Below are 26,528 nucleotides of genomic sequence, written 5' to 3' on the forward strand. Positions count from 1 at the left end.
TAAGAAAAAGACTCTCGCTGTCCACCCTATCTAATCCTCTGATCATCTTGTATACCTCTATTAAATCCCATCTTAGCCTTCTTCTCTCCAATGAGAACAGACCCAATTCCCTCAGCCTTTCCTCATATGACTGTCCCTCCAGACCAGGCAACATCCTGGTTAATCTCCTCTGCACCTTTTCCAATGCTTTTCCACATTCTTCCTGTAATGGGACGACTAGAACTGTATACAATATTCCAAGTGAGACTGCACTAGCATTTTGTACAGTTGTAGCATGACATCACGGCTCCAGAACTCAATCCCTCCACCAATAAAACCTAACACACCGTATGCCTTCTTAACAGCAGTATCAACCTAGGTGGCAACTTTCAGGGATCTATGTACATGGACAACAACATCCCTCTGCACATCCACACTGCTAAGAATCTTTCCATTGACTTAGTATTCTGCCTTCCTGTTATTCTTCCCAAAGTGAATCACCAAACAGTTATCTGCATTGAACTTCATTTGCCACCTCTCAGCCCAATTGTGCAGTTTATCAAAGTCCCCCTGCAACTTATAACATTCTTCCAAACTGTCCGCCATTCCACCGACTTTAGCGTCATCTGCAAACTTACTAACCCATCCACCTACACCTGCATCCAAGTCATTTTTAAAACAGCTGTGGTCCCAAAACAGATCCTTGTGGCACAGCATCCAGGCTGAATATTGTCCATCAAACGCCACTTGCTGGCTTCATACAGAAAGCCAGTTTCTAATCTAAACTACTAACTCACCCTCAATCCCATGCCTCCACATTTTCTCCAAAAGCCTACCATGTGGAACCTTATCAAAGGCTTTACTGAAGTCCATCTACACCATTTCAACTGCCTTACACTCATCCACATGCTTGGTCACCTTCTCAAAAACCTCAATGAGTTTGTGAGACACAACCTACCCTTGACGAAACCATGTTGACCAATCAAATTATTGCTTGCCAGATGATTATAAATCCTATCCCTTATAATCCTTTCCAAAACTTTTCCTAAAACAGACATAAGGCTCACTGTTCTATAATTACCTGGGTCATCTCTCCTGCCCTTCTTGAACAAAGACAATCCTCCAGTCCTCTGCTACTAAACCTGTAGACAATGATGACTCAAATATCAAGGCCAAAGGCTCTGCCATCTCCTCCCTAGCTTCCCAGAGAATCCTTGGATAAATCCCATCTGGCCCAGGGGACTTATCTACTTTCACATCTTCTAGAATTGATAACACCTCCTCCATACTAGCCTCAATTTCAAGTCTCATAGCCAGTATCTCATTCCTTTCCTCTACAATATTCTCCTTTTCCTGAGTGAAATCAGATGAGAAATATTCGTTTATCACCTCTCCGATCTCCACAGGTTCCATACACAACTTCCCACTTCTCTTTGACTTGCCCTATTCCTACCCTAATCATCCTTTTATTCCTCACATACCTATGGAAAGCTTTAGGGTTCTCCTTTATTCTACCTGTTAAAGACTGCTCATGTCCCCTCCTTGCTCTTAACTCTCTCCTTAAATCCTTCCTAGCTAATCTGTATCCCTCCATTGCCTCATCAGAACCATCTCACTTCAACGTTACATAAGCCTCCCTCTTCTGCTTAACAAGAGGTACAATTTCTTTAGTACACTATGTTCCCTTATTTTACGACTTCCTCCTTGCCTGACAGGGACATACCTATCAAGCACACGCAATATCGGTTCCTTAAACCAGCTCCACATTTTGAGTGTCCCCATCCCCTGCATCTTGCTACCCCATTCTATGCCTCCTAGGTCTTGCCTAATTGCATTATGATTAGATTACTTACAGTGTGGAAACAGGCCCTTCGGCCCAACAAGTCCACATGGACCCACCGAAGCGTAACCCAGCCAGACCCATTCCCCTAACACTACGGGCAATTTTAGCATGGCCAATTCACCTAACCTGCACACTTTTGGACTGTGGGAGGAAACCGGAGCACCCGGAGGAAACCCACGCAGACACGGGGAGAATGTGCAAACTCCACACAGTCAGTCGCCTGAGGCGGGAATTAAACCTGGGTCTCTGGCGCTGTGAGGCAGCAGTGCTAACCACTGGGCCACCGTGCTGCCCACCATGCCCTTTCCCCATCTATAACTCTTGCCCTGTGGCATGTACCTATCCTTTTCCACCGCTAAACTAAATGCAACTGAATTGTAGTCACTCTCTCCAAAGTGCTCACCTACCACTAAATCGAACATCTGGCCTGGTTCATTACCAAGTACCAGATCCAGTGTGGCCTCCCCTCCTGTTGGCCCTTCGACATACTGTATCAGGAAATCCTCCTGCACACATTGGACAAAAACTGATCCACCTGATGTACTAGCATTTCCAGTCAATGTTGGGGAAGTTAAAGTCCCCCATAATGACCACTCTGTTCCTTTCAATCCTACCCAGAATCGATTTGCCAATCCTCTCCTGGATCTTTGCGGAGGCCTATAAAACACTCCCAGCAGTGTGACCTTTCATCTCCTGTTTCTAACCTCAGCCCATACCACCTCAGTAGGCGAGTCCTCGTCAAAAGTTCTTTCAGCCACCATTATACTGTCCTTGATGAACAAAGCCACACCTCCTCCTCTTTTACCACCTTCCCTGGTCTTAATGAAAGATCTAAATCCTGGAACCTGCAACATCCATTCCTTACCCTGCTCTATCCATGTCTCCAAAATGGCCACACCATCGAAGTTCCAGGTACCTATCCTTGCTGCAAGTCCACCTACCTTATTCTGGATACTCCTGGCGTTGAGGTAGACACACTTCATCCAGCTTGCTGTCTGCCAGGCACATTCCTGTGACCGTGAAATGCTGTCCATGTCCTCCCTACTCTCATCCTCCTGTGCACTGGAATTACACCTCAGGTTCCCATACCCCTGCTGAGCTAATTTAAACCCACCCAAATAGCACCAGCAAATTTCCCACCCAGGGTATTAGTACCCCTCTGGTTCAAGTGAAGACAGTCCCACCTTCCCTAAAATTCACCCCAATTATCCATATACCTGAAACCATCCCTCTTGCACCATCTTTTCAGCCACGTGTTCAGCTGATATCTCTCCCTCTTGCTCACCTCGCTATCACGTGGCACGGGTAACAAACCAGAGATAACAACTCTTTGTCCTAGCTCTCAGCTTCCACCCTAGCTCCCTGAAATCCTGCCTTACATTCCTATCCCACTTTCTACCTATGTCGTTGGTGCCTACATAGACAACGACTTGAGGCTGATCACCCTCTACCTTCAGGATACCAAGACACGATCCGAGACATCACGGACCCTGGCACCTGGGAGGCAACACACCAAACGTGAGTCTCGTTCGTTCCCAACAAACCTTCCGACCATATAACTTTTAAGTCCCCAATGACTGACACTCTCCTCCTTTCCTTCTGTGCAACAGGGACAGACTCTATGCCAGAGACCTGCACCCCAGTGCATGCCCACAGTAAGTTGTCCCCCCCAACAGTATCCAAAATGGTATACTTGTTTTTCAGGGGAATGACCACAGGGGACCCCTGCACTTTTTTTTCTGTCTTCTAACAGTCACCCAGCTTTCTTTGTGCCTAGGAGTAACTGCTTCCCTGCAACTCTTACTATCATAGACTCTGCCTTCCGAATGATCCAAAGTTCATCCGGCTCCCGCTCCAGTTCCCTTACGCAGTCTTGGAGGAGCCAGAGTTGGGTGCACTTCCTGCAGATGTACTTGGATGGGACAGTAATGGCGTCCCTCACCTCAAACATCATGCAGGAGGAACATTCCTCTCCCTACAATCCATTCCTGCTAGTCCCTTATCAGAAAGGAAATAAGAAGAGATCTTACCTGATGTGTCCCTGATGTTCAATGTTAAAGGAAGTGGATGGGTGGGAGGCTCTACAAGGGTAGGTTCTCGGGTTTAGAAAACATTCCCTTATATAGCTGAGGGGGAGAAAAAGTCTCTCCTTTCCCAGAAACCTCTGCTCTCTGATGTCAGATGTAAAGATTTAGAATTAGTGACTCACCTTTCCCAGCAGGTCCGTGGTCCAAGCTCCTGGTCTTCCTGCTGCTGCAGAAGCCCACAGAGACATAGGGAGAACACGCAAACACGACACAGACGGTCACTTGTGGGTCAAATTTTACCCAGGTCCTGTGAGGCAGCAGTGTTCACCACTGAGCCAACCCAATCTGAAGCAGTTTTTTTTTAGATTTTTTAGATTACATTACAGTGTGGAAACAGGCCCTTCGGCCCAACAGGTCCACACCGACCCGCCGAAGCGTAACCCACCCATACCCCTACATTTACCCTTTACCTAACACTACGGGCAATTTAGCATGGCCAATTGACCTGGCCTGCACATCTTTGGACTGTGGGGAGAAACCGGAGCACCCGGAGGAAACCCACGCAGACACGGGGAGAACGTGCAAACTCCACACAGTCAGTCGCCTGAGGCGGGAATTGAACCCGGGTCTCTGGCGCTGTGAGGCAGCAGTGCTAACCACTGTGCCACCGTGCCGCCAGTGATACATATTGACTGCTTATTCCCTTCCATGCCTTTCCAGAAGGTTGGGAAACAGTAGGAGCAGGCGGGAAAGTGGAGACGATGTGACAATCAGATCCCCAAAGAACTTACTGAATGGCCAACCATGCTTGGGGGAGGGGTGAACTGAATGGCTGTTCTCACTCCTTATTCCTATGGTTTCTCATCTGTTTGCATCCTTGGGCATGGTAAAAATTAAACTACCGGAGATTGCCTGCTGTTCAGTTACCCTTTGTGCTGAGTGAGAATGAGACTCCATGCCACTCGGTAATCCCCATTGTAATGAAATGATTTTGCCCGGTCTTGGACAGGAGTAAGAGTGGCAGGTTCAGGATGGACCTGAAGAAAAGGCAAAACTAAAGGAAGCATATTGCTGTGAGTTTGTTTGATGAAATGGGTGAGGGAGGGGGACTGTTCCAACGCAAGAAATGACAAACATGGGAAGCAATTTAATGACTAAGCAAAGTAATCAACAGAAGTCTTTCATTACTCAGGTTTAATTACTTTTTACACTGGGGGTTATAAGCTGAAGCATATTTACAGATCTTTTAATTGCAAGACTTAATTCCAGTCATTAACTATTAAAAAGGGATCTCTCTCATACACCATCACGGAGCGCCCTCATCCAGTGAGGTTTCTGGTAGGTAATCAGACTGGCAAATGATTGGAGTCTAGATAACGAAGATCCCACTATTTTGCTCAAATATCTTTGATCCTGAAGAGCTTTGGAATTTTTCCAAGTCCAGTCACTGATGCGCTTAAAGTGGATAAAGCTCTTTCTGATTTCATTCCTAAATTAGCAAGGTCCAGGTATTTGTTAAAGAGAGAGATGGTGAAAATCAGATGCAATGTCAAGTGCGGGCATTTCCACTGATCGCTGGTTGTGGGAGAGCTGCGCTATTTGGGAAACAGAGACTGGAGAAACTTGGATCTTTTAACTTCCAAAGGCAGAAGCTGAATGGCAAAGCCACGGAAAAAGGAGCAGGGCATATTGCAAAAGGCAGGAACTTGACAAAAGAGTCAAACTTAGTAAAACGTCAATTTAAGAGCAACATTAAAAAGCCTCAAATAAAAATAAAAAAAAATAAAAACTCCTGGCTACAGTACTGGAGGTAAAAGTCATGCTGGCATTTTAAAAAGGTATTCTTAGGAGAATTCGAAACTAAAATAACCCTCACCTCATCATCATCTAAATACTCACTGCGATGGACATTATCAGTTTCAGATGCCAGGTTCACTAGAATATTATATTTGCTTAACTGGCGCAAAAAAAAATTGGTTTGCACTCAATGTCCATTCAATGACTATAGTTATGGGGGTGTGGAGATTTACAGGCCTGAAAATTCAATGGCTGCTTGCTGCTAAGTTTGACTATCTTTGTCATGGAGTTAAGGAGTCAGCATTACCTGGAAGCCAGTAGGAACACACGAAACACTACCCAGCACCAGCCAGGTATAGTTGCAGTTGCTATAATCTCAAAGGACAATCCGGTTGCTCTCTCGCTGGGCATCTCAGTAAGCACGGGACTCAAATGCACACCATTGGCATTATTGTGCATTGCAAACTAACTGTCCAGTCAACTGTGCCAATCGACTCCTTATATCAGGCGTGCAGGAAGTACGACACAGCTATCATCCTACAAAACCCAGTGAAATCTGTTTGGGCCCTGGGTTGTGGTGACAGAGACAGGGGGCTAAGGTTGCTGATTAGACGCCCTTTTAGCTGCGTTCAGTCAGTGACAGCGCACCTGACTCAGAAGGTGGTGAGTTCAAGACCCACGCCAGAGACTTGAGTGGAAGATCTAGTGCCGTAATGATGGAGTGCCACACTGTCAGAGGTGCTATTTGAGCGGTGTTTGGTTTTGTGGTATCATTTCGAAGAGCAGGGAGTATAGCATCCTGGTCAATATTAATCCCTTAACCAAAATCACTACAAAGCACATCCTGGCTGCTATCTGATCACTGCTTGTGGGATCTTGCTGTGTGCAATCAGTTTCCCACATTAGTACAATGCTTCAAGCGTAGCTTTAAGGTGCCCTACGTTGTGAAAGAGCCTAAATTAGTATTTCTTTTCTATCAGCTGCAGTCTGTTTTCTAAGCTAGAAGCACTGTCACTAAAGCAGCAGACCCTTTGTTGTGAAGGGATAAGGGGAAAATGTAGTCCCCGAGTTCTTCCTTAAACAGGGGAAGGGTGGGCTGAGAGTTGAAAGCTCCACCTGCTCAAATTCATTTACTGAAAGTGCCTTCTGTGGGAGCCGGGAGTTACTTCAGTCCCAAACTGAAAACACAGTGTCTGATCTATCCAGCCACTTGTTACTGTGCCCACGAGGTCCTGCCTTGAGCAGAGTAAGGGAGGGAGGCAGCTGACCTTACTGAGTTCTAAATGGAATGACAGAACGTGACAGATTTCACAGCTGTATCAGAATTAGCACAGTCCTGCATCGGAGCTGCCCAGGAGCTGAGCAAGGTCAACCAAGAATTGACTTCATGGAGACATGCATCTTAAGGTTTAATTCACGTTCGGGTTCAGGTCATTCTGGGTTCACTCACCAATCAGTCAGCAGTGTGTGGATGTATATCATCCGACTTTTGTGCGCCGATCAACTCTCACCTTGGTGCTAAGAGAGTTGCACAGCATCAGCAAATGGTTCTGCAAACCGTTCCATTTTCAGTCAATCCCCCGTTCTACAACAGGGAGATGCAGCGAAAAATCTATCTTCTGCAACAATGGTCTGCAGGAGCACTGTTGATCCCCAACCCTCCACTATTCTCCTCAGCCTGTGTACCATGATCATTTTTCTAGGGTTCACGTCCAAGTGGCTCAACCTGAACTCGCTGATTTATATATCTTGCTTGTACTCACTTACAGGATGCTGACAAGATCAACACTGTTCATGGCTCTTCCCTAACTGCCCTTCTTGAACTGGTTTCCCGCCAATTTTTGGGTTTTTTTTTTAAAAAGAATGCATAATAATTAACTTGCTTTCCTTGCCATTACCATGACAGCATCACAGATTTCCCAACAAGTCTGGATTGATGAGCGCTGGTCAAAGTTTTCTTTTTGGCAACACCATGCAGACAAAATCACTGTCAAGATGCATCGGTGTTAATGTGGAGGGAGGCCAAGTGACATTTTTTTTAACCCTCAGATACAATGACTCAGGATCTGGGGAAACACGTTTTCCAGGACTTGAATACAGGAGGGATGTGCATACGCGTGGCCGTGCGTTGACCCGAGTGCACACACCTACACACTCACGCACATGGGCTACACACACACAGCCTGCGGCAGAGGTTCCGAGTGCAAGATGTGTGTTACTAAGAGAGATTCCACCTGCACCCGCGAGAGCCGAGGAACAGCAGCAGCCAACTACCCGTGCTGCTGGAGATAACGTGTATGCAATGAGGATAATTACAGGGTGGGGTGGGGGAGCAAAGCAAACATTCAAACGAGGAGTCAGGGTGGGTCGAGATGGGGTGTAAAGTAACTGCGAAAACACTTCGAATCACTGTAACTTTTATCGGGGCCTGCTGCAGATGTCCGTCGAACCGAGGGACGACTGAGGAGTTCGGTGTCAAACCTCTGCCATTTGTCAGGTACGGACCGATCTTCTCGGAGAGTACTTACAAGGTGCTCGCTGGTGATGCAGCCAATCGCTTGCCGATATATATTCTACAGTGGGAAATACAGAGCAAAATCAAACAGCATCAGGTGGGTTACCAGTGCCATCGAGCTGCACAAATTGGCTGCTGCGTTTCCTATGCGACAACAGAGGCCATGCATTGAAAGGGCTTTCTCCCCTAAGTAGGCACTTCAAGTATCCCCCGATTGGGGCAGACGTCACAGTCTGGGTCACTCAAACCCCCACCACCCCAAAACATTAAATGGCCTAGACGGCTTTCGCATGGGTGACATCACAGAGTATGGGAATGGAAAATTCCCCTGTTCGTACTGTTCCAGAACATGTTTCCAAATGCAATCAGTGGAAAACCATGGAGACTATACATATCAAACCAATAAATTCAATAGGGATTTCAGGAAAAAACCCTTTACCCACACCGTGGTATGACATGGAGGTGCCAGTGTTGGACTGGGATCGGCATGGTCAGAAGTCACATGACACCAGGTTATAGTCCAACAGGTTTATTGAAATCACAAGGTTTCGGAGCGCTGCCCTTCATCAGATGAAGTCATCTTTACCTGTCGAACGAGCAGCGCTCTGAAAGTTTGTGATTTCAAACAGACCTGTTGGACTATAACCTGGTTTCATGTGACTTCTGACCTTGCCCCAAAGAGGTAGGCATGTGAAAAGGCCACCCAAGAATAGGTGAAGTGAATAGCATAGATATATGGTAGAGGATATAATTTCAGAATAATTTCATGTTCAAGACAGAGGACGGTGGCTCAGTGGTTAGCACCAGATAAGCAGGTGCAATTCCCGCCTCAGGTGACTGTCTGTGTGGAGTTTGCACATTCTCCCCATGTCTGCGTGGGTTTCCTCCGGGTGCTCCAGGTTTCCTCCCACAATCCAAAGATCCAATTAGCTGAACTGGCCATGCTAAACTGCCCATAGTGTTCAGAGATGTGTAGGTTAGGTGCATTAATCAGGGGTAAATGTAGGGGAATGGGTCTGGGTGGGATACTCTTTGGAGGGTTGATGTGGACTTGTTGGGCCAAAGGGCCTGTTTCCACACTGTAGGGATGCTAAGGACAACATCTTCTCAATGGTTAGTGAACCTGTGGAATTTTTTTACCACAGACAGCTGCCAAGGCTGGGCCTTTAAGTATATTCAAGGTTGAGGGAGATTTTTAATCGGTATGAGAATCAAGGATTGTGAAGAAAAGGCAGGAAGGTGGACATGAGGATAATCAGATCCACCATGATCTCATTGAATGGCAGAGCAGACTTGATGGGCTGAATGGCCTACTTCTGTTCTTCTGACTGATGTTCTTATTTGAGGAAAGGTTAGACAAGCACAAGGAGGAGAAAATAATAGAAACATATGCTGAGAGGATGAGATAGAATAGCAGAAGGTTCACGTGGAGAATAAATTCCCGCATTGATCAGTGAGACTGAGTTACCTTTTTCTGTGTTATAGAATCATGGAACAGATAGTCAAAACTAACAATGGTGGCTTCAAATTCCTGACACTATGTAATGAAATGATCAAATGGTAGCATTCTGTAACAATAGGTATGTATGTATATGTGGATCAGTGGTGCTGGAAGAGCACAACAATTCAGGCAGCATCCGAGGACAGGCAAAATCGACGTTTCGGGCAAAAGCCCTTCATCCTTTTATTCCTGATGAAGGGTTTTTGCCCGAAACGTCGATTTTGCCTGTCCTCGGATGCTGCCTGAATTGCTGTGCTCTTCCAGCACCACTAATCCAGAATCTGGTTTCCAGCATCTGCAGTCATTGTTTTTACCATGTATGTATATGTGTTGAGTGTGTGGTGCCATTTAGGAAAAAGTGAGGACTTCAATTCCTGATGAAGGGCTTAAGCCCGAAACGTCAATTCTCCTACTTCTCAGATATTGCCTGACCTGCTGTGCTTTTCCAGCACTACACTCTCGACTGTGTGGCGCATTTGTATGTGTGTGCATATGCATACATGTGAGTATGTACAGGCGTGCTCGAACGTGTGTGCGCGTGTAGGTGTGAGGTAGTATCTTCGAACAAGGGTGACACTTACTCACGACAAGAACCTGTGTAATGAGTCTTTTAACAAGAAATTGCTGCTGTACTGCCACAGTTCTGACTGATGGGGGATTTCTCCTGCTCTTATTACCTGCCCAAGGACTTACTAATTGAGAATCAAATTATTCGGGTTGCATTTAAGATATCCCCACTCGTCCCTCCCTGCAAACCAAGTTCTGAGGTGGAGCTTGAACCCGGAGCTTCTCGTCAAGAGGTTGGGGTGTTACAAACTGCACCAAAAGACCAGGTTTTTAAGGATACACTATGTGCAACACGAATGCAAGACATTAATCATGGACATACCCGACTCCCAGCACTAGCAGGTGAGTGATCAGGAGAGATGGGATGAGGAACACTACAAACTCGGAACTGAAGATCCCTCCTTTCTTCATCACGCCAGTCTTCCGTACACTCAAGCTCGGACAATATTTTGGATGTTTGAACGCAAATTCCCTAAGAGCAACAAAAAAAAACAAGATGCATTTGTCATTTCCATCCAGTCAAAGCACAACTGCATTTACTCTGAGCCTCTACAATGTTATCTTTTGGATGAAGTGCTCATACCTGCATAAGGTAATTTCTGTCAGAGTAGCAGTGAGAGTTGCTTTAGGCTAATGAAAGGGACATGCATTATCTAGGTCTAACCATCCTCCTATGATTCTTACTTGGTCACAACCCAATGATTATCCACTGGGGTCACTGAGGATCTCCTTACATTCTGGGCTCACATTTGAACTGGCCCATTGGTTTCAGAAGAGCCTTGCTTCAGATTCATGTAATTGAATGGCCAACCTGTGATCCGAGATGAGAGTAACAGGAAAGTTGATGAGAGTTTGGTTCCAATGGCTGGACAATGGGGTCACCATCTCACAATAAGAGTTTTGAATTCCCTACCCGAGATTGGTTGATGGATTTCTGAATGACTTAATGACTTCAAGGGATATGGGAACAATTTAGGAAAATGGCTGTGAGGTTAAGAGATCAGCCATGATCTAGGTAAATGATGATGCAGGTCGAATGGGCCAAATAGTCTACTCCTGCTCTGGTTTCCTGATACATAATTCTATGGACACTCAGTCATTGAGCAGATTCAAGATAGAGAAGGGTAAATTTGTGGTCACTAGGAGATTTTTTAAGAAATGTCTTGATGGAATGTGGGATTTGCTGGAAAGGCCAACATTTATTACACATACCTAATTGCTCAGAGGGCAATTAAGCATCAACCACATTGCTGTGGGTCTGGAGTTACATGTAGGTCAGACCAGGCAAGAATGGCAGTTTCCTTTTCTGGAGGACGTTAGTGAACCAGACGAGATTCCACAACAATAAACAGAATCCCTACAGCATGGAAGTAGCCATTCAGCCCATTGAGTCCAGACTAACCTTCCGAAGAGCATCCCACTGAAACCACCTCATCCTTATAACTATGCATTATTCCCATGGACACTATGGGCAATTTAGCATGGCCAATCCACCTAACCTGCACATCTTTGGACTGTGTTAGGAAACCCATGCAGACACAGGGAGAGTGTAAACTCCATAAAGACAGTGTCCCAAAGGTTCTCTTTGATTGAACCAAGGTCCCTGGCATTGTAATGCAGCAGTGCTAAACACTGAGCCACCATGCCATCCCACAAATAATAGCTTTGTAGTTACTACTGGGTGACTGTCTGTGTGGAGTTTCTCCCCGTTGCACCTTCTCCCCGTGTCTGCGTGGGTTTCCTCCAGGTGCTCCGGTTTCCTCCCACTGTCCAAAGATGTGCAGGTTTGATGAATTGGCCGTGCTAAATTGCCCATAGCGTTAGGTGCATTAGTCAGAGGGAGATGGGACTGGGTGGGTTGCTCTTCGGAGGGTCAGTGTGGACTTGTTGGGCCGAAGGGCCTGTTTACACCCTGTTGGGAATCGAATCTAATAAAAAATTATTAAGACTGGCATCTAATTACAGAATGTATTAATTGAATTCAAATCTTACCATCTGCTACGGCAGGATTTGATCCTATGCCCCAGATTTTTAGCCTGAGTTTCTGGATTACTCCTCAGTTAAGGAATATGGGAGTAGTGGGACAAAGTGGAGTTAAATTAGAAGACCAACCATGATCTCACTGATTGGTGGAAATGACCCAAGAGGTGAAATGATCTTTTACAACTCCAATTTCATATTAAGACCCTTGAGACTGGAGTTACAAGAAGATTAGATCAAAGGGCCTGGCAGACTGACATGATTGAAGGACATTTGTGAACCAGTAGGGTTTTTAGGGCAGTTCACCAGCTTCTTCCTCATTTCTATTCGGATGCCAGCCAAGAGGTTCACAGATTCAATTAACTGAACTTCACATTTTACCCGGGTGAGATGTGGACTTCAGACCCTTCCAGTTGCGCCGCAACCGCAGGGATTACCACGTCTAAAAACACCACAGGAAGAGAAATACCTTAGACAGCCCCTTATAAACCCTCAGCCACTGCTAACTAGAAGGACAAGGGCAGCTGATACATGGGAACACCATGACCTGCAAGTTCCCCTCTAAGCCAGTGTCATTGGGTGAGATAATATTGTGGGTCTATCTACAGCACATAGACTGCAGTGGTTCAAGAAAGTAGCTCTCCAACAGCATCTAAAGGGCAAATAGGGCTGGGCAATAAATACGGGCCCTGGCAGTGATGCCCATATCCCACTAGTCAATAAGAACAGTGTACAGAATTCCACTCACTTTGGAGGTACATTTTCAGGTCGACTGGACCAGTACCAGATCCACTCCGCATTGCTCCTCAACAATTGCTCAATCTCTCCACTTCTCTCCTGGTTCTCATCATCAGACTGCGAAAAGATGCAACAATGGGATTAATCACTCTAGGAAGAGGTCAGTTGTAATCTACAGCATTCCCAGTGAAAGTACGATCACAGGAAGGAATACCCTGAGATTTGCCAGATGGTCGGATTTGCAGTTCACATGGAAAATGCAAAACAAAAAGAAAAGATATTCAAACAGCTGTGGAGATACTCTGCAATACTTGGATAAATAAACAACAGATTCCACCCATTCCCAGATGACTCTGGCAGCCATTTTTGGTTCACCAATCTGGGGCAGCAAAGGCGTGGTAAGAGGACACCAAGGTGAGAAAAACAAAGACATGAACAATGGAAGAATGAAGACAAACAGAGGGGAAAAAAATAATTGAAAAAGGACAAATTGAAGAAAAAACACTTCCCATTGAGCCACACCCCTACAGCTAGTACCTGCCATAATTTCGATTCTAAGTGAACAAATTCCTATTTTGGTCAGAATCACAGAGCTGTACAGTGCAGAAATAGAACCTTCAGTCCAACTCATGCGTGCTGACCAGATATCCTAAATTAATCTAGTTCCATTTGGCCCATATCCGTCTAAACCTTTCCTATTCATGTACCCAACTAGATGCCTTTTAAATGTTGCAATTGTACCAGTCTCCACCACTTCCTCTGGTATCTCGTACTATACACACAACACCCTCTGCGTGAAGAAGTTGTCACTTAGGTCCCTTTTATATCTTTCCCCGCTCACCTAGTTTCCAAGTCATCCCAAAGTGATAGCATTTATAATATCCCTGTTGCGTTTTAGACCTTCTTCCCCACATAGCTGGAGTTTCTTTTAGCTCATATGAACTACCAAAGGAAATGGTAGAGAAGGGTACAATGAAAAAGAAATTGAGATAGGTACATGGATAGGGAAGGTTTAGAGGGGCATGGGCCAAATGTAGGCACATGGGACTAGTTCAGTTTAGGAAACCTGGTCGGCATGGATGAATTGGGCTGAAGGGCCTGTTTCCGTGCTGTATGCCTCTATACAATCAGAGAATTTGTTGACAAAACTCTGACAGAGGGGAGGAACACCATCACTGGCATTAAGAATGGTTGTTTCCAGGTTGGGTATTCCTACTTCCCCATCCAGACCAGATCTGACATTTCTCGTTCTCTAGCCAATACAGACCTTCCCTAGGGAGCAATTAAGTTCATTCTCCAAAACAGCAGAAACATTATTACTTCAGAGTCACTCTAATTAGCCACAAAAGGTTCGAAATCCCTCTCCTTGTTGAGTCCTCACATACCTGAGTACTGTTGGTATCTCCCAAGCTTCCAGTCTCAAACTCGGCAGGAACATGAGATGTCTGGGGGCTCATCAGTAAAGGGGGGCTGTAAAACAGGTTAAACAAAACTCTGTAACATGGGATGGATTCAAGGCTTCCTTTTCTTTCTGTCAGGACACCACAATCCGTCAATATGGTCAATCCTTCTCTCCTCACTAGGTCCCTTCTTGCTGGTGAAATGGATACCCAGGTGTACGGGTTACAGTAATAGATAATCACAACCTTCCACTCATCTTTAACCACCCACCCACCCACCCACCCCACAGCCTGGCAGAAAGATATCTTTACTCAAAGACTACAATTAGGGTCTACATGTTAAATATGAAGGGTCTCTCATTTAAACTGGAGTTGAAGGGAATTTTTTCCTCTCTGAGGACCTTAAGTCTTTGGCGCTTTCTTCCCGAGAGAACGGTGGAGGGGAGGACATTGAAATATTTAAGAGGCAGATAGGTTCTTGACTGGCAAGGGAGTCACAGGTTCTCAGGGATAGGCAGGAATGTGTAGTTGAGGCAATGATCAGATCAACCATGAACTTGTTGAATGGTGGACTCAATGTGAAGGGTCAGATCACCGACTCCTGCTCCAAATCCATAATGTTCCTACATAAGTTATTAGAAAGGTAAAGTTCCCATAGTCTGACCAGACCATAGGCTTGCACTCTAATTAGAGAGAGAGGTGGTGGTTAAACATAAGGGTCACCACACCTTGGGCAGGGGGAGAAGGTGAAAAGCAGAGTCCTTCATGGTAACGTCAGACAGTGTGGGAATTGAACCTACAAACCAGCCATCCAGCTAAATGACCCCCCACCCTGTCCTGTTAGTTATTGTATCACAGGCGAGAAGGGTTATGAGGACGGATCTCATTTCCAGCCTACATTCCCCAGAGTATTGAAGATTAAAGGGCTGTTTTCATTGTGATGTATGCATATGCTTTAAGGTGTTGATAGGGTGTACAGGCAAAATCTCATTTTCCTGGTGGTGGCAGAGTTTGGAATGAAGTGATATAATTTCAGCAAGGCTATTCAGCAGCAGATATCAGGAAGCACTTCTTAGAACCAACAGGAATGCATGTTTAGACATTCTCCGTCCCTCCCATTCCTCAATAAAGCTGTGGACGTTGGGACAATAAAAGCTCTTAAACCGTGAGACTAATAAATTGTTCTGAGGAAGTGTAACTGAACCCAAAACGTTAACTTTGTCTCGTCTCCACAGATGCTGGCAGACCTGCTGAGTTTTCCCAACAAGTTCTGATTTACAGCGTCCATAGTTCTTTGCTTTTTTTTACTAATAGATTGTTTAAGGGCGTGAAGGGCTACAGAACACAATAGGTGAACTGATCAATGATGGAGATAAGAATAATTAGATTAGATTACAGTATGGAAACAGGCCCTTCGGCCCAACAAGTCCACACCGACCCGCCGAAGCGAAACCCACCCATACCCCTACATTTACCCCGTACCTAACACTACGGGCAATTTAGTATGGCCAATTCACCTAACCTGCACATCTTTGGACTGTGGGAGGAAACCGGAGCACCCGGAGGAAACCCACGCAGACACGGGGAGAACGTGCAAACTCCACACAGTCAGTCGCCTGAGTCGGGAACTGAACCCGGGTCTCTGGCGCTGCGAGGCAGCAGTGCTAACCACTGTGCCACCGTGCCGCCCACGGTGTTTCCAATCACAAACTAAAAGAGATGAGAGAGGGCTTAAATGGAAAGTGATGTGAAAGTGAAATAAGGGTGATCTGAGAAAAAGTTTTTTCACTCAGCAGGAAAGAGTATGGAATTCACTGCCTGGGAATGTGATGGAGGTAGGTTCAGTTGAGGCATTGGATGGTTACTTGGATAGAAATGGTGTTCAGGGATGTGGGGTAATGTGGGAGATTGGCACTTGATAATAGATTGGTGCAGATACGATGGGCTGAATGGCCTCCCTCTGTGCTGTAACAATTCTATGAAACCACAATTGAATTGAAGAATGAGGGTTGAGTAGCTGACTCCTACTCCCATATTCCAGTGACTGCACAGTTGGAGGACATTAATGACCTGTTAGTCGCGAGTAATGTGCTGAAGAAAGCAGGCAAAGTTAAAGATCTCTTTTTGTAACAATCAGACATTCACAGATACTCACTTATTTCAATTAGAGCTTAATTAAACTTGAAAATCCATCTCAGAATATGCCATTCAACTACCAATGTCTTTCAAAGTTGACGCGTGACAAGATAGAGTTCTTTAAGAATTTGAAAATGTTTGATCGGACAGGTGCTAATGAGATATTTCCACTTGCTGCAAGACCAGAACTAACGGCCGTAAGTATAAAGTAGTTACTTTAAGTAAATCCAATTTGGAATTTCAGAGCAACTGCATTACCAAGAGAGTGGTGAGCAACTGGAACTCCTAGTGCATGAAGTGAATAGGCATTTAAGAGAAAATTAGATCAAGATATAAAGAAGGAGGAATGAAGGATATGCTGATTGGGTGAGATGAAGAACAAGATCATGTGAAGCATAAGCAGTAACTTGAGCCAAATTGATTGAATAGCCTGGTTTGTGCTGTCAGTTCTTGCAACCCACACTGGCTAAGGTGGCCATGAAAGTCCGATCTTCTCCACCTCTCCCCTTGCCGAAGGCATAGTGACTCTTCAGTTAACTCACCACCAGTTGACTCTCTCTCTCTCTCTCTCTCTCTCTCTCTCTAATGAGAGAGCTGTCCTTTGGTCTGGTGGAACTACGGCATCTTTACCTCATTTGTGTTACTTTTAGAGAGGGCCGTAACATCATTGGAGTGTCTGCACGGGTCTATTCCACAAGACAATTAATCCCACTTCTCCTCACTCTTTGCCTATAGCTCTTCAAGACTAGGGTGGCATGGTGGCTCAGTGATTAGCACTACTGCCTCACAGTGCCAGAGACCTGGGTTCAATTCCAGCCTTGGGCAGTTGCCTGTGTGGTGTTTGCATGTTCTCCCTGTGTCTACATGAGTTGCCTCTGGGCACTCTGGTTTCCTCCCTCTGTGCAGGTTAGGTGGACTGGCCATGCTAAATTGCCCTGTAGTGTGCAGGTTAGGTGGATTAGCTGTGGGAAATGCAAGGTTATAGGATAAGGGGTGATGGTGGAATACTCTTCGGAGACTTGATGGACTGAATGGCCTGCTTCCACACTGTAAGATTTTTTTTAAATTGTCCTTTCAAGAAGTGAACATGCTGCTGTTAATGGCTAAGGTGGGTATTAGGGTGTTAAAATCAGGGTCCTGATTTTGGTCAATTCCCCAACACGGTTTTCCTTAAATATCTCAAGTCACAGTGGGACTGTGCCTTTAATAGTTCTGAAAGACATCACCGCACCAGCCATGTGCACTGCAGCCACTAGCGAATTCCATGGAATCAGCTAGGCAGAATTTCCTGAAACTAATCCTCTTTTGAGAGAGTTAGGCCACAGGACAAGCTGGGACTTGATGTGAAAAGGGAGGATGCTGTCAAATGGTGTAGCAATCACTTGACTGGTTTTATTGAGACTTTGTAGGCATTTATTGAGCCAGCAATCCGACACATTGTCTGCTTAATTCACTCGTACAGGATCAGTTTGGGAAGTGCTGACTCAGATAGTAATTAGTTTCCTCCTCCACCCCAGCCCCCAAACTCACCATTTTGGATCTTTCTGTCCCATTCCCTGCATCTCAGGATGGACTCACTGGGGCTTAAAAGATTAAATTAAGAAGGAAGGATGCACAGTAGGCTGGTACGCATTCCCTAGCGTTCAGAAGAGTAGGAGTTGATATATAATTTTAAATCACCCTAATTAAAAGATTTCAATAAAGTAGATTAGAAGAAACATTCAGAGCCAGTTCTGGTGAAGAGTCACCAGTTAACCCTGCTTCCTCTCCTAACTCTGCTGAGTTTCTCCAGCAATTTCTGTTTTTTTGTTTTAGAAAACGGAGTGAGTTCAAAATGAGGATTTAAATGCTAGAGCTAGATGCTGTTCGAGCAGGCAACTTTGATATTTTGTGTGTTTTTCTCATGCTAAAGCCTTTCCCTATGTTTTTTTTAAAATATGTATTGCATTTATACTTTGTGTTAAAATGTAACCAGCCAAGCTCAAGGAAGGAACCTCCTTACTTCTTTTCATTGATTCTCAGAATATGGGTTGGAAAAAACTCCACAGAGGTCGGGATCCCCTCACCGAGTCACCCTTTATTTAGACATGGAGAGTCCTTGACCCTGATCCAGCTCCCCCAGAGCCAGCTCTCAGAGTGAACAGAACCTCTGACACAACTGGTTATATCTGTCAGCCAAGGCTCCCTGATTGGACCAGGTTAACAGCCCCAGTCAGGGGCTGTGGCAGGATTCTGAGGAAGGGTCACTCAACCTGAAACGTTAACTCTGATTGCTCTCCACAGACCTGCAGAGCTTTTCCAGCAATTTCTGTTTTGCTAACTCATATTTTTGATGTCCGCTTGGCTGACCACTTTATAATGGGCGAGCCTGGCTAAACCCACATTTATTACCCATCCCAAACTACCTACAGGGCATTTATTTTCAAGCACGTTGCTGTGGATCAGGAGTCACATCTAGGCCAGACCAGGTAAGGATGGCAGATTTCCTTCCCTTAAGGACATTAGTGAACCAGATAGGAATTCTTTTGAACAATTGACAACAGCTGCAAGATCACCATTATGCCAACATTTTATTCCAGATATTTTATCTAAAATTTCACCATCTCACACCCAGGACATTAGTTCATTCACATTACCGCACATGCATATACTTTCTGCCTTCCCAAGATACAGGTATCATACCCATTTCTGGCATACACTTACAGAAATGCCTCAGCAGAGAGCAGGCTCGGAAAGTGGTATAAAACCACCATCCTCAATACACTGCTGCTGCAGACAAGAAGAGTGAAGTGGTCAATCATGGGAACATAGGAACTGTGGAGATATCATTGGCAGAGTGAGCACTGAGAACTTGTGAATGATGGACCTTATGGAGTAACCACTGTAATGAGTATATGCCATTTCTGAGGGAGTTAATAAAGGTTTTACCCTTAAAGTGGACATTGGATCCACAGTTTGCTTTGTGCCGTTGGTCTATGGGGTCTTAGAGAGCTGTGAGACCTCCCTCCCCATTGAAGAGTCTCACAATATTTAGGAGTAACATTTGGAAGCAGTTTTTCACACAAAAATAAGTGAAAAATTTGGAACTTCTCCCTCAAAAAGTAGGTCAATGCTGAAATCAAAAGCTTGTTTCCATGGAGAATAGGTTCCAAGGGATATACATTTTAATTACAAATTTATTATAAAGTTGGGTCTCTTAATTACTAGCTGAGGGACAATATTTACCCACTACCTCAGCAGAAGTGGCAGCACAGTAATATTATACTAGAAACTGAACTGGACTAGCCACAAGTGCAGATCAGAGGCTAGGAATCCTGTAGACATCCTGACTCCCCAAAGCCTATCGACCACCTACAAGGTACAAGTCAGGAATGTGATGGAATGCTCCCTACGTGCCTGGATGGTTGCAGCTCTAACCACCCTCAAAAAGCTTGACACCATCTAGGACAAAGCAGTCCACTTGTTTGGCACCACATCCACAAGCATCCACTCACTCCACCAACAACACTCAGTAGCAGCAGTGTGGGCTATCTACAAGATTCAGTGCAGAAATCTACCAAATATCTGAGACATAATCATGACCACTTCCATCTAGAAAGGCAAGAGCACCACCACCTGTACGTTCCTCTCCAAACCACTCACCATCCTGACTTGGAAATATGTTGGTGTTCCTTCACAGTCACCGGGTCAAAATCCTAGAATTTCTGTCTTAATCTCATTTGGGTCAACCGACAGCACTTGGATTGCAATATTCAAGAAGGCAGTTCACCATCACTGAGACAACGTAAACTTTAATAACTGTTCATGGACTGAACAAAATAGTTCCTTGAAAGTGGAGTCACTGGGAGATGAAGAGAAGAAATTGTTTGATGTGCTTGTCTGTATTGGTCAGTGCACTGAGTATAGTAGTTGGGATGTCATTTGCAGTTATACAGGACATTGGTTTGGCCACTTTTGGAATACTGCGTTCAATTCTGGTCTCCACGCTGTAGGAAAAATGTTGTTAAATTGGAAAGGATTTACAAGGACGTTGTAGAGTTATAGAGATGTACATCATGGAAACAGACCAACTTATCCATGCTGACCGGATATCCTAAATTAATCTCGTCCCATTTGCCAGCACTTGGCCCATATTTCTCTAAACCCTTCCTATTCATATACCCATCCAGATGCCTTTTAAATGGTGTAATTTTACCAGCCTCCACCACTTCCTCTGGCACCTCATTCTTACACGTGCCACCCTCTGTGTGAAAAAGCTGCCCCATGAATGCCCCATTTCCTTCCTGAAAGAGCCAGATGGATATTAATAACAATGGTCCCCATTCAAGTCAGTTTTAGTTTCCAGATTTAATAATTTAATTTAAACTTTAGTATCTATTGTGATCGGATTCAAATCCCTATCTCTTGAGTTTTTGCCTGGGTTTCTGGTTTAATAGAGCATGACAACACCACTATGCTGCCATTTCCCCCACGCAGGCTACAGTCGGGCAAAAAAATAAATGGTACCACAAGCTATCAGACCAGAAATTGGCCATTCAGCCCATTGAGTCTGCTTTGCTATTCAATGACAACGCGGCTGATCTGATCATTATCTCCGGCCTTTTACTGCTTGTTCCCCAGAATTCTCGATTCCCTTACTGGTTAAAAATCTGTCTACCTCAGCCTTGAATATATTTAACAACCTAGTCTCGACAGCCCTGTGCAGTAGAGAACTCCAGGAATCGTCAGACTCAGAGAAGTAATTCCTTGTCATCTCTATCTTAAATATGTGGCCCCTTATTCTGAGATGATACCCTCTGATCCTAGACTCTCCCACAAAGGGAATCAACCTTTCTACCTCTTCTCTCTTAAGTCTCCTTTGTATGTTTCAATAAGGACACCTCTCATCCTTTTAAATTCCAATGGGTACAGACTAACTTACTCAACCTTTCTTCATTAGGCAATCTCTCCATACCTGTAAGACAAACTCACCATCAATCTAATGAACCTTCTCTCTAGTGTCACCAATGCCTATCTTGCATTACTTAAGAGACCCAAGACTGTTCATAGTATTTCAGCTGTGTTCTGACTAGTGCAGAGTCATTGTCACAAAGCCTCCTTATACAGGTAGACAATCCTTTATCCGAAATCCCAAAATCTGAAAAGCGCCAAAGTCCAAAGGTTGTTTTGTGAAGCTTTTTTTCTCATTAACAAGGTTGTTTGGCGTGCAAACAGTTAACCCAAGTTGACACCCACTTGATGCGTGCCACTCAGATGTGATGTGTGGGCGTGTGGCCCAGCACCGACAGACCTCAATTTTGTTTCAGGCCCCGTATTACTCAGTGTGTCTGCTTCTCCGGTAAGATTTTTAAACGTTTCGCCATCAGACTAACACTTATTCAGAAAACCAGCTGGACCTGAGCATTTGGGTAAAGGATTGTGCACCTGTACTCTTTGAAATACAGACCAACGTTCTGTTTACCCGGTGAAATTAGATCCTAGCTTTTTGTGAACTGTGAATGAGGACTCCCAAATCCCTCCGTATAGTAGCTCTCTGCAGTCTTTCTCCAGTTAAATAATATTCACCTCCTCTATTAATCCCACCAAAATGGAAAACTTCATATTTCACCACATTATATTCCATCTGCCAACTAACTTACCCACTGCAGACTCAGCGTCATCCTCATTCGCTTGCATTCCCAGCTATTTTTGTGTCAGCTGCCTACAGTACATTCGTTTTCCACGTCCAAGTCACTGATATACATTGTAAGTAATTGTGGCCCTGGCCATCTGTGGCACTCAACTAGTTAGAGATTCCCATCTTGCAAATGTCGTCCTTACCCCAACTCTCAGTCTCCGATTAGTTATCCAATCCTCTATTCATGCCAAAAACTCACTTCCAACATGATAGCCTGTTATTCTATTATCAGCCAAGTAGAGGCTTACCTGGCACACTCCAACCTCGAGCAAGCCCCACAGTTCAAGGGCATTTAGGCACAGGATGGAAAATGCTGGCAATGACACCCATGCCCCATGAAAAGATAAAGAAGAAACTGCCGGGCTAATTTACTTTGCCTCTGCCTTCCCCTGCCCATGTGAAATATTGTCAGAGGCTGAATGAGTGGCTGTTAAAGAACAGCACAGGAACAGATCCTTCGGCCCACCAAACCTGCACCAATACATGATGCCTTTCTAAACTAAAAACTTTTAGCCTCTCCGCAGTCTGTATCCCTTTATTCCCTGTCTGTTCATGCATCTGTCAAGGTGCCTCTTAAATCTTGCTATTGCAGCTGCCTTCACCACCTCTCCTGTTAGCACATTCCAGGCACTTACCACCTTTTGTGTCAAAAACCTGCCTCTCACATCTCCTTTAAACTTTCCCCCTTTTACCTTAAACCTTTGTCCCCTGGTAATTGGCATTTTTACACTGAGAGAAATGCTGTGACCATCTGTTCTACAGCGTGCCTCTCATAATTTTATATCCTTCTATCAGGTCATCCCCACCGACGTTAAAGTGAAAACCATCCAAGTTTGTCCAATCTCTCCTCATAGCTAACACCCTCCAAATCCTGGCAAAACTTTTCTGTACTCTTCTCAAAACCTCCACATCCCTCGGGGAGTGTGGCGACCAGAACTGTTTGCGTTATTCCAAATGTGGTCTTACTGAAGTTAATTTGGTCATCTCCTGGCATGAACAGGCCTAAAGACCCACAAGTTGCCCTCCTCCTCCACTGTAATATGGGAGACAGGTCAGAGGTGAGGCAGAAGGCCATGGGAAGACCACCCTGTCTATTTGACAAGCCTCCCACTTTCAAATAGGGAACATAATACATATCCCATGGAGGTTGCTGAACAATGATCTCAGTGAAGGGTGGAGCAGGGATTCTGTGGACCTATTCGTGTTCCTAGAAAATTGTTTTAGTTTTATGTCGACTTCTAATTTATTTGTTGGATCTGATAACTGCAAGCTTCCTGAAGAAACGTGACAAGGTCAGGTTAAGACTGATACATCACCACTTCCTGCCAGCAAAAAAAGAACCAAGGGGGTGGAATGGGTCAGGATCACCTGTCACAGTGGGAGCTGCCCCGCAAACTGTTCTTTTCCGATTCATTCTGTGCATCCAGCAGGATCTTCTCCATGTCGCCATTGTGGATGGAGCTCGACGAGGGGATATGTTCCAAGACCCTGGGACTGCTGTGTTGGCTGTAGTCCAGCTCTACCCATGAACCTGAGAGAAAGAAAAAACACAAATGAAGGCAGTCAGTCACCTTGGACAAAATCACCATTTAATCTCTGAACCAGGGGAAAGGATTGCTGAAGGGACAGGGAGGGGAAAGGGGCAACAAAATGACTATTTTACAACAGTTCCTTTCCAAATTCCCCAAATCTTCTTCCTCCATTATATCCAAATTTCATCCCAAGGTGATGAGGAATTTCCAGGCTGGGGTATTGAAGTGGTTAATAAGATTCGGAATTAAATTTTAGGATGTACCTATAAATGCAGACTTTGAAATACAATTAGTTTGATGTCAAGCGCTCCAGGATGCTACAAAAATTGTTAAAGGTGCAATCATCCTGACAGTCAGTAACACAACGTGCTGGGTGGAGAGGAGTCACTGAGTGTGAGGGAGCTGGATTAATATCAATTGAGAGACAGTCACTAAAAAAAGGGGACTGGGGAGAGACGGATTACTGATTGAGAGTGTGAGGGAGCTTGAGGGGTCACTGAGTTAGACTGAGGGAACTAAATTAACACCAGTAGAGATACAGTCAGCAACACAGGGAGCTGGGGACAGGGATTACTGACTAACCGTGTGAGGGAGCTGGATTAACATCAGGACAGACACAGTTAGGAACACAGGGTGCTGGGGAGAAAGGTAACTGAATGATTATCTCGGGGAGTTGGAAAATATCAGTTAATGCAGCACCACACAGTGCTGGAAAAGGGGGTTAATGAGTGACAGACTGAGGGAACTGGCTCAACAGAGATACAGTCAGTAATGCAGGGTGCTTGGGTGCAAGAGGACACTGAGAGACAGTGTGAGGGAGCAGAATGAAGAGAAGTAGAAATGTAATCAGTAACGCAGGCTGTTCATGCAAGGTTACTGAGTGGCAGTGTGTGTGGGATGCCATTCCATCTTAATCATGTCCCTCAGTAATGTCACTCCCTCAGCATACTGGTAGACCTTTGTTGCATTCTTTCCATTCCAAAGCATCCTTCCTCAGATTATATTTAGACAGTGCTTTTCACAACTGCTGGACATCCCAAAGTGTGTTGCAGCCACTGATGTATTTGTGAAATGTTGCAGAATAGTGGCAGCCAATATGCAAATCGCTCGTTCCCACATTGTGATAACAGGGCAATTAAGGTTTTGACGACGTTAGGTGTTCAGAGAGGAAGGAATAAAGATTAAAGGAATTTAAAATCTGAAAGAAACATACAGGATGCTGGAGAAACTCAGTACATCTTCAGTTCTGAAGATGAGTCATACCAGACTTGAAATGTTAATTCTGTTTCTATAAGACTATGGAACCCTAAAAAATAGGCCATTCAATGTGCTGGTTGATCTGATAGTCTTCATGTCCACTTATCTGCCCTTTCCCCATAAGTCTTGATTGTCCTAATGATCAAAGCACTCTCTCATCTATATATACACGACAATACTGCCCATGAGCCAAATCTCTATCTATGCAAATGTATTACCTCCAACACTGTGGGCTTTAATCTTATGCCTTGAGCTTTTGTAAGTTATCTTATCGAACGCCTTCTCCAAGTCCAAATACAACACATCAACTGATTCTATGCCAAGCACTGTAGTTGAGACTTTCTCGAAACATTCATCATCCTTCAACAGCACCTTCCAAGCACCTCCCACATACAGTCATAGAAATGTACAGCACGGAAACACACCCTTCGGTCCAACACGTCCATGCCAACCAGATATCCTAATCTAATCTCATTTGTCAGCACTTGCCCCATATCCCTCTAAACCCTTCTTATTCATATACCCATCCAGATGCCTTTTCAATGCTGTAATTGTAACAGCCTCCACCACTTCCTCCGGCAGCTCATTCCAAACGCGCACACAACTCTCTGCGTGAAAAAGTTGCTGCTTAGGTCCTTTTTATATCTTTCCCCTCTCACTCTGAACCTACGCCCTCTAGTTCTGGACTCCCCTACCCCAGGGAAAAGACCTCTATCACTCAGAAGGTCATGAGCAACACCATCACTTGCAAGTGGCCCGTCTGGCCACACAGCATCCTGAATTTGAAATGTATCACCGTTTCTCAGTATTGTGGGATTGGAATTCTCAAACTCCCACCCTAACTGCATTGTGGGTCTATCTACAGCACATGGACTGCTGTGTTTCAAGAAGATAACTCACTAGCGCCTTCTCATTGGCATCTAGGAATGTGCAAGAAATGCTGGCCCAAACAGCGATGCTCACGTTCAGAGACTGGATTTTTAAAAAGTTAGATGTGTTTAAGGGCAGTTTAAATAAATATGTCAGGGAGAAAGGTACAGCAAGGAGTGTCGATGGGCTGAGATTAAACCGAGGAAGAACGTGAGAACACAGCCATCAACACAGACCAAATGAGATGATATTCTCTGCTAATTATATCTAATGACAGGAACATCAGATGCAATGGGAAGTTTAAGAGAGGTATTCAAAATGATGATGGGTTTAGACTCATGAATAAGCTGTTTCCATTGACAAGAGGGTCAGTTACTAGATCGCATTAGACGACATAAGATAATTGACAAGTGAACCACAGGAGAAATGTATCAAGCAACACGAGTTATTAAAGTCTGGAATGTACCTCTTAGAAGTTGAATCAACAGCAAGATTCAAAAGAAATTAGATAAACTCTTGAAAAGAAAATTGCTCAGGAAAGCTTGGAAATGAGATTCCATTATTCACTAGCTGAACGTCATTCTTTGAAGTCTGTGATACAATTAAACTGTCAATGGTCTTGTAGATTTTTAAAAGAAACTTCTGAAACTTGCTCTGCAAGATCACCTTGTCACCGAAGATTCCAATTGTTAAATCATGGAATTGTTAT

At 44.7% G+C, this 26,528-nt stretch overlaps 1 protein-coding gene across 1 annotated transcript in view; it reads right to left on the reverse strand.

Annotated features, from left to right (window-relative positions):
• Positions 1–5,025: 5,025 nt before the first annotated feature.
• LOC122553835 (BCL2/adenovirus E1B 19 kDa protein-interacting protein 3-like) overlaps positions 5,026–26,528 on the reverse strand; it is a 44,898-nt gene continuing 23,395 nt past the window's right edge. The window contains exons 2-6 of the mRNA XM_043698271.2: positions 23,529–23,691; positions 14,333–14,417; positions 12,958–13,064; positions 10,552–10,701; positions 5,026–8,219 (exon numbers count right to left, since the gene is read on the reverse strand). Coding sequence (XP_043554206.1) covers positions 8,171–8,219; positions 10,552–10,701; positions 12,958–13,064; positions 14,333–14,417; positions 23,529–23,691 — 554 coding nt within the window. The 3' untranslated portion in view covers positions 5,026–8,170. The remainder of the gene's footprint in view (positions 8,220–10,551; positions 10,702–12,957; positions 13,065–14,332; positions 14,418–23,528; positions 23,692–26,528) is intronic.

Source organism: Chiloscyllium plagiosum, unplaced genomic scaffold, assembly GCF_037043375.1.
Source record: "Chiloscyllium plagiosum isolate Xiang-an unplaced genomic scaffold, Cpla_swu_hap1 HiC_scaffold_1, whole genome shotgun sequence".
Taxonomy (NCBI): Eukaryota; Metazoa; Chordata; class Chondrichthyes; order Orectolobiformes; family Hemiscylliidae; genus Chiloscyllium; species Chiloscyllium plagiosum.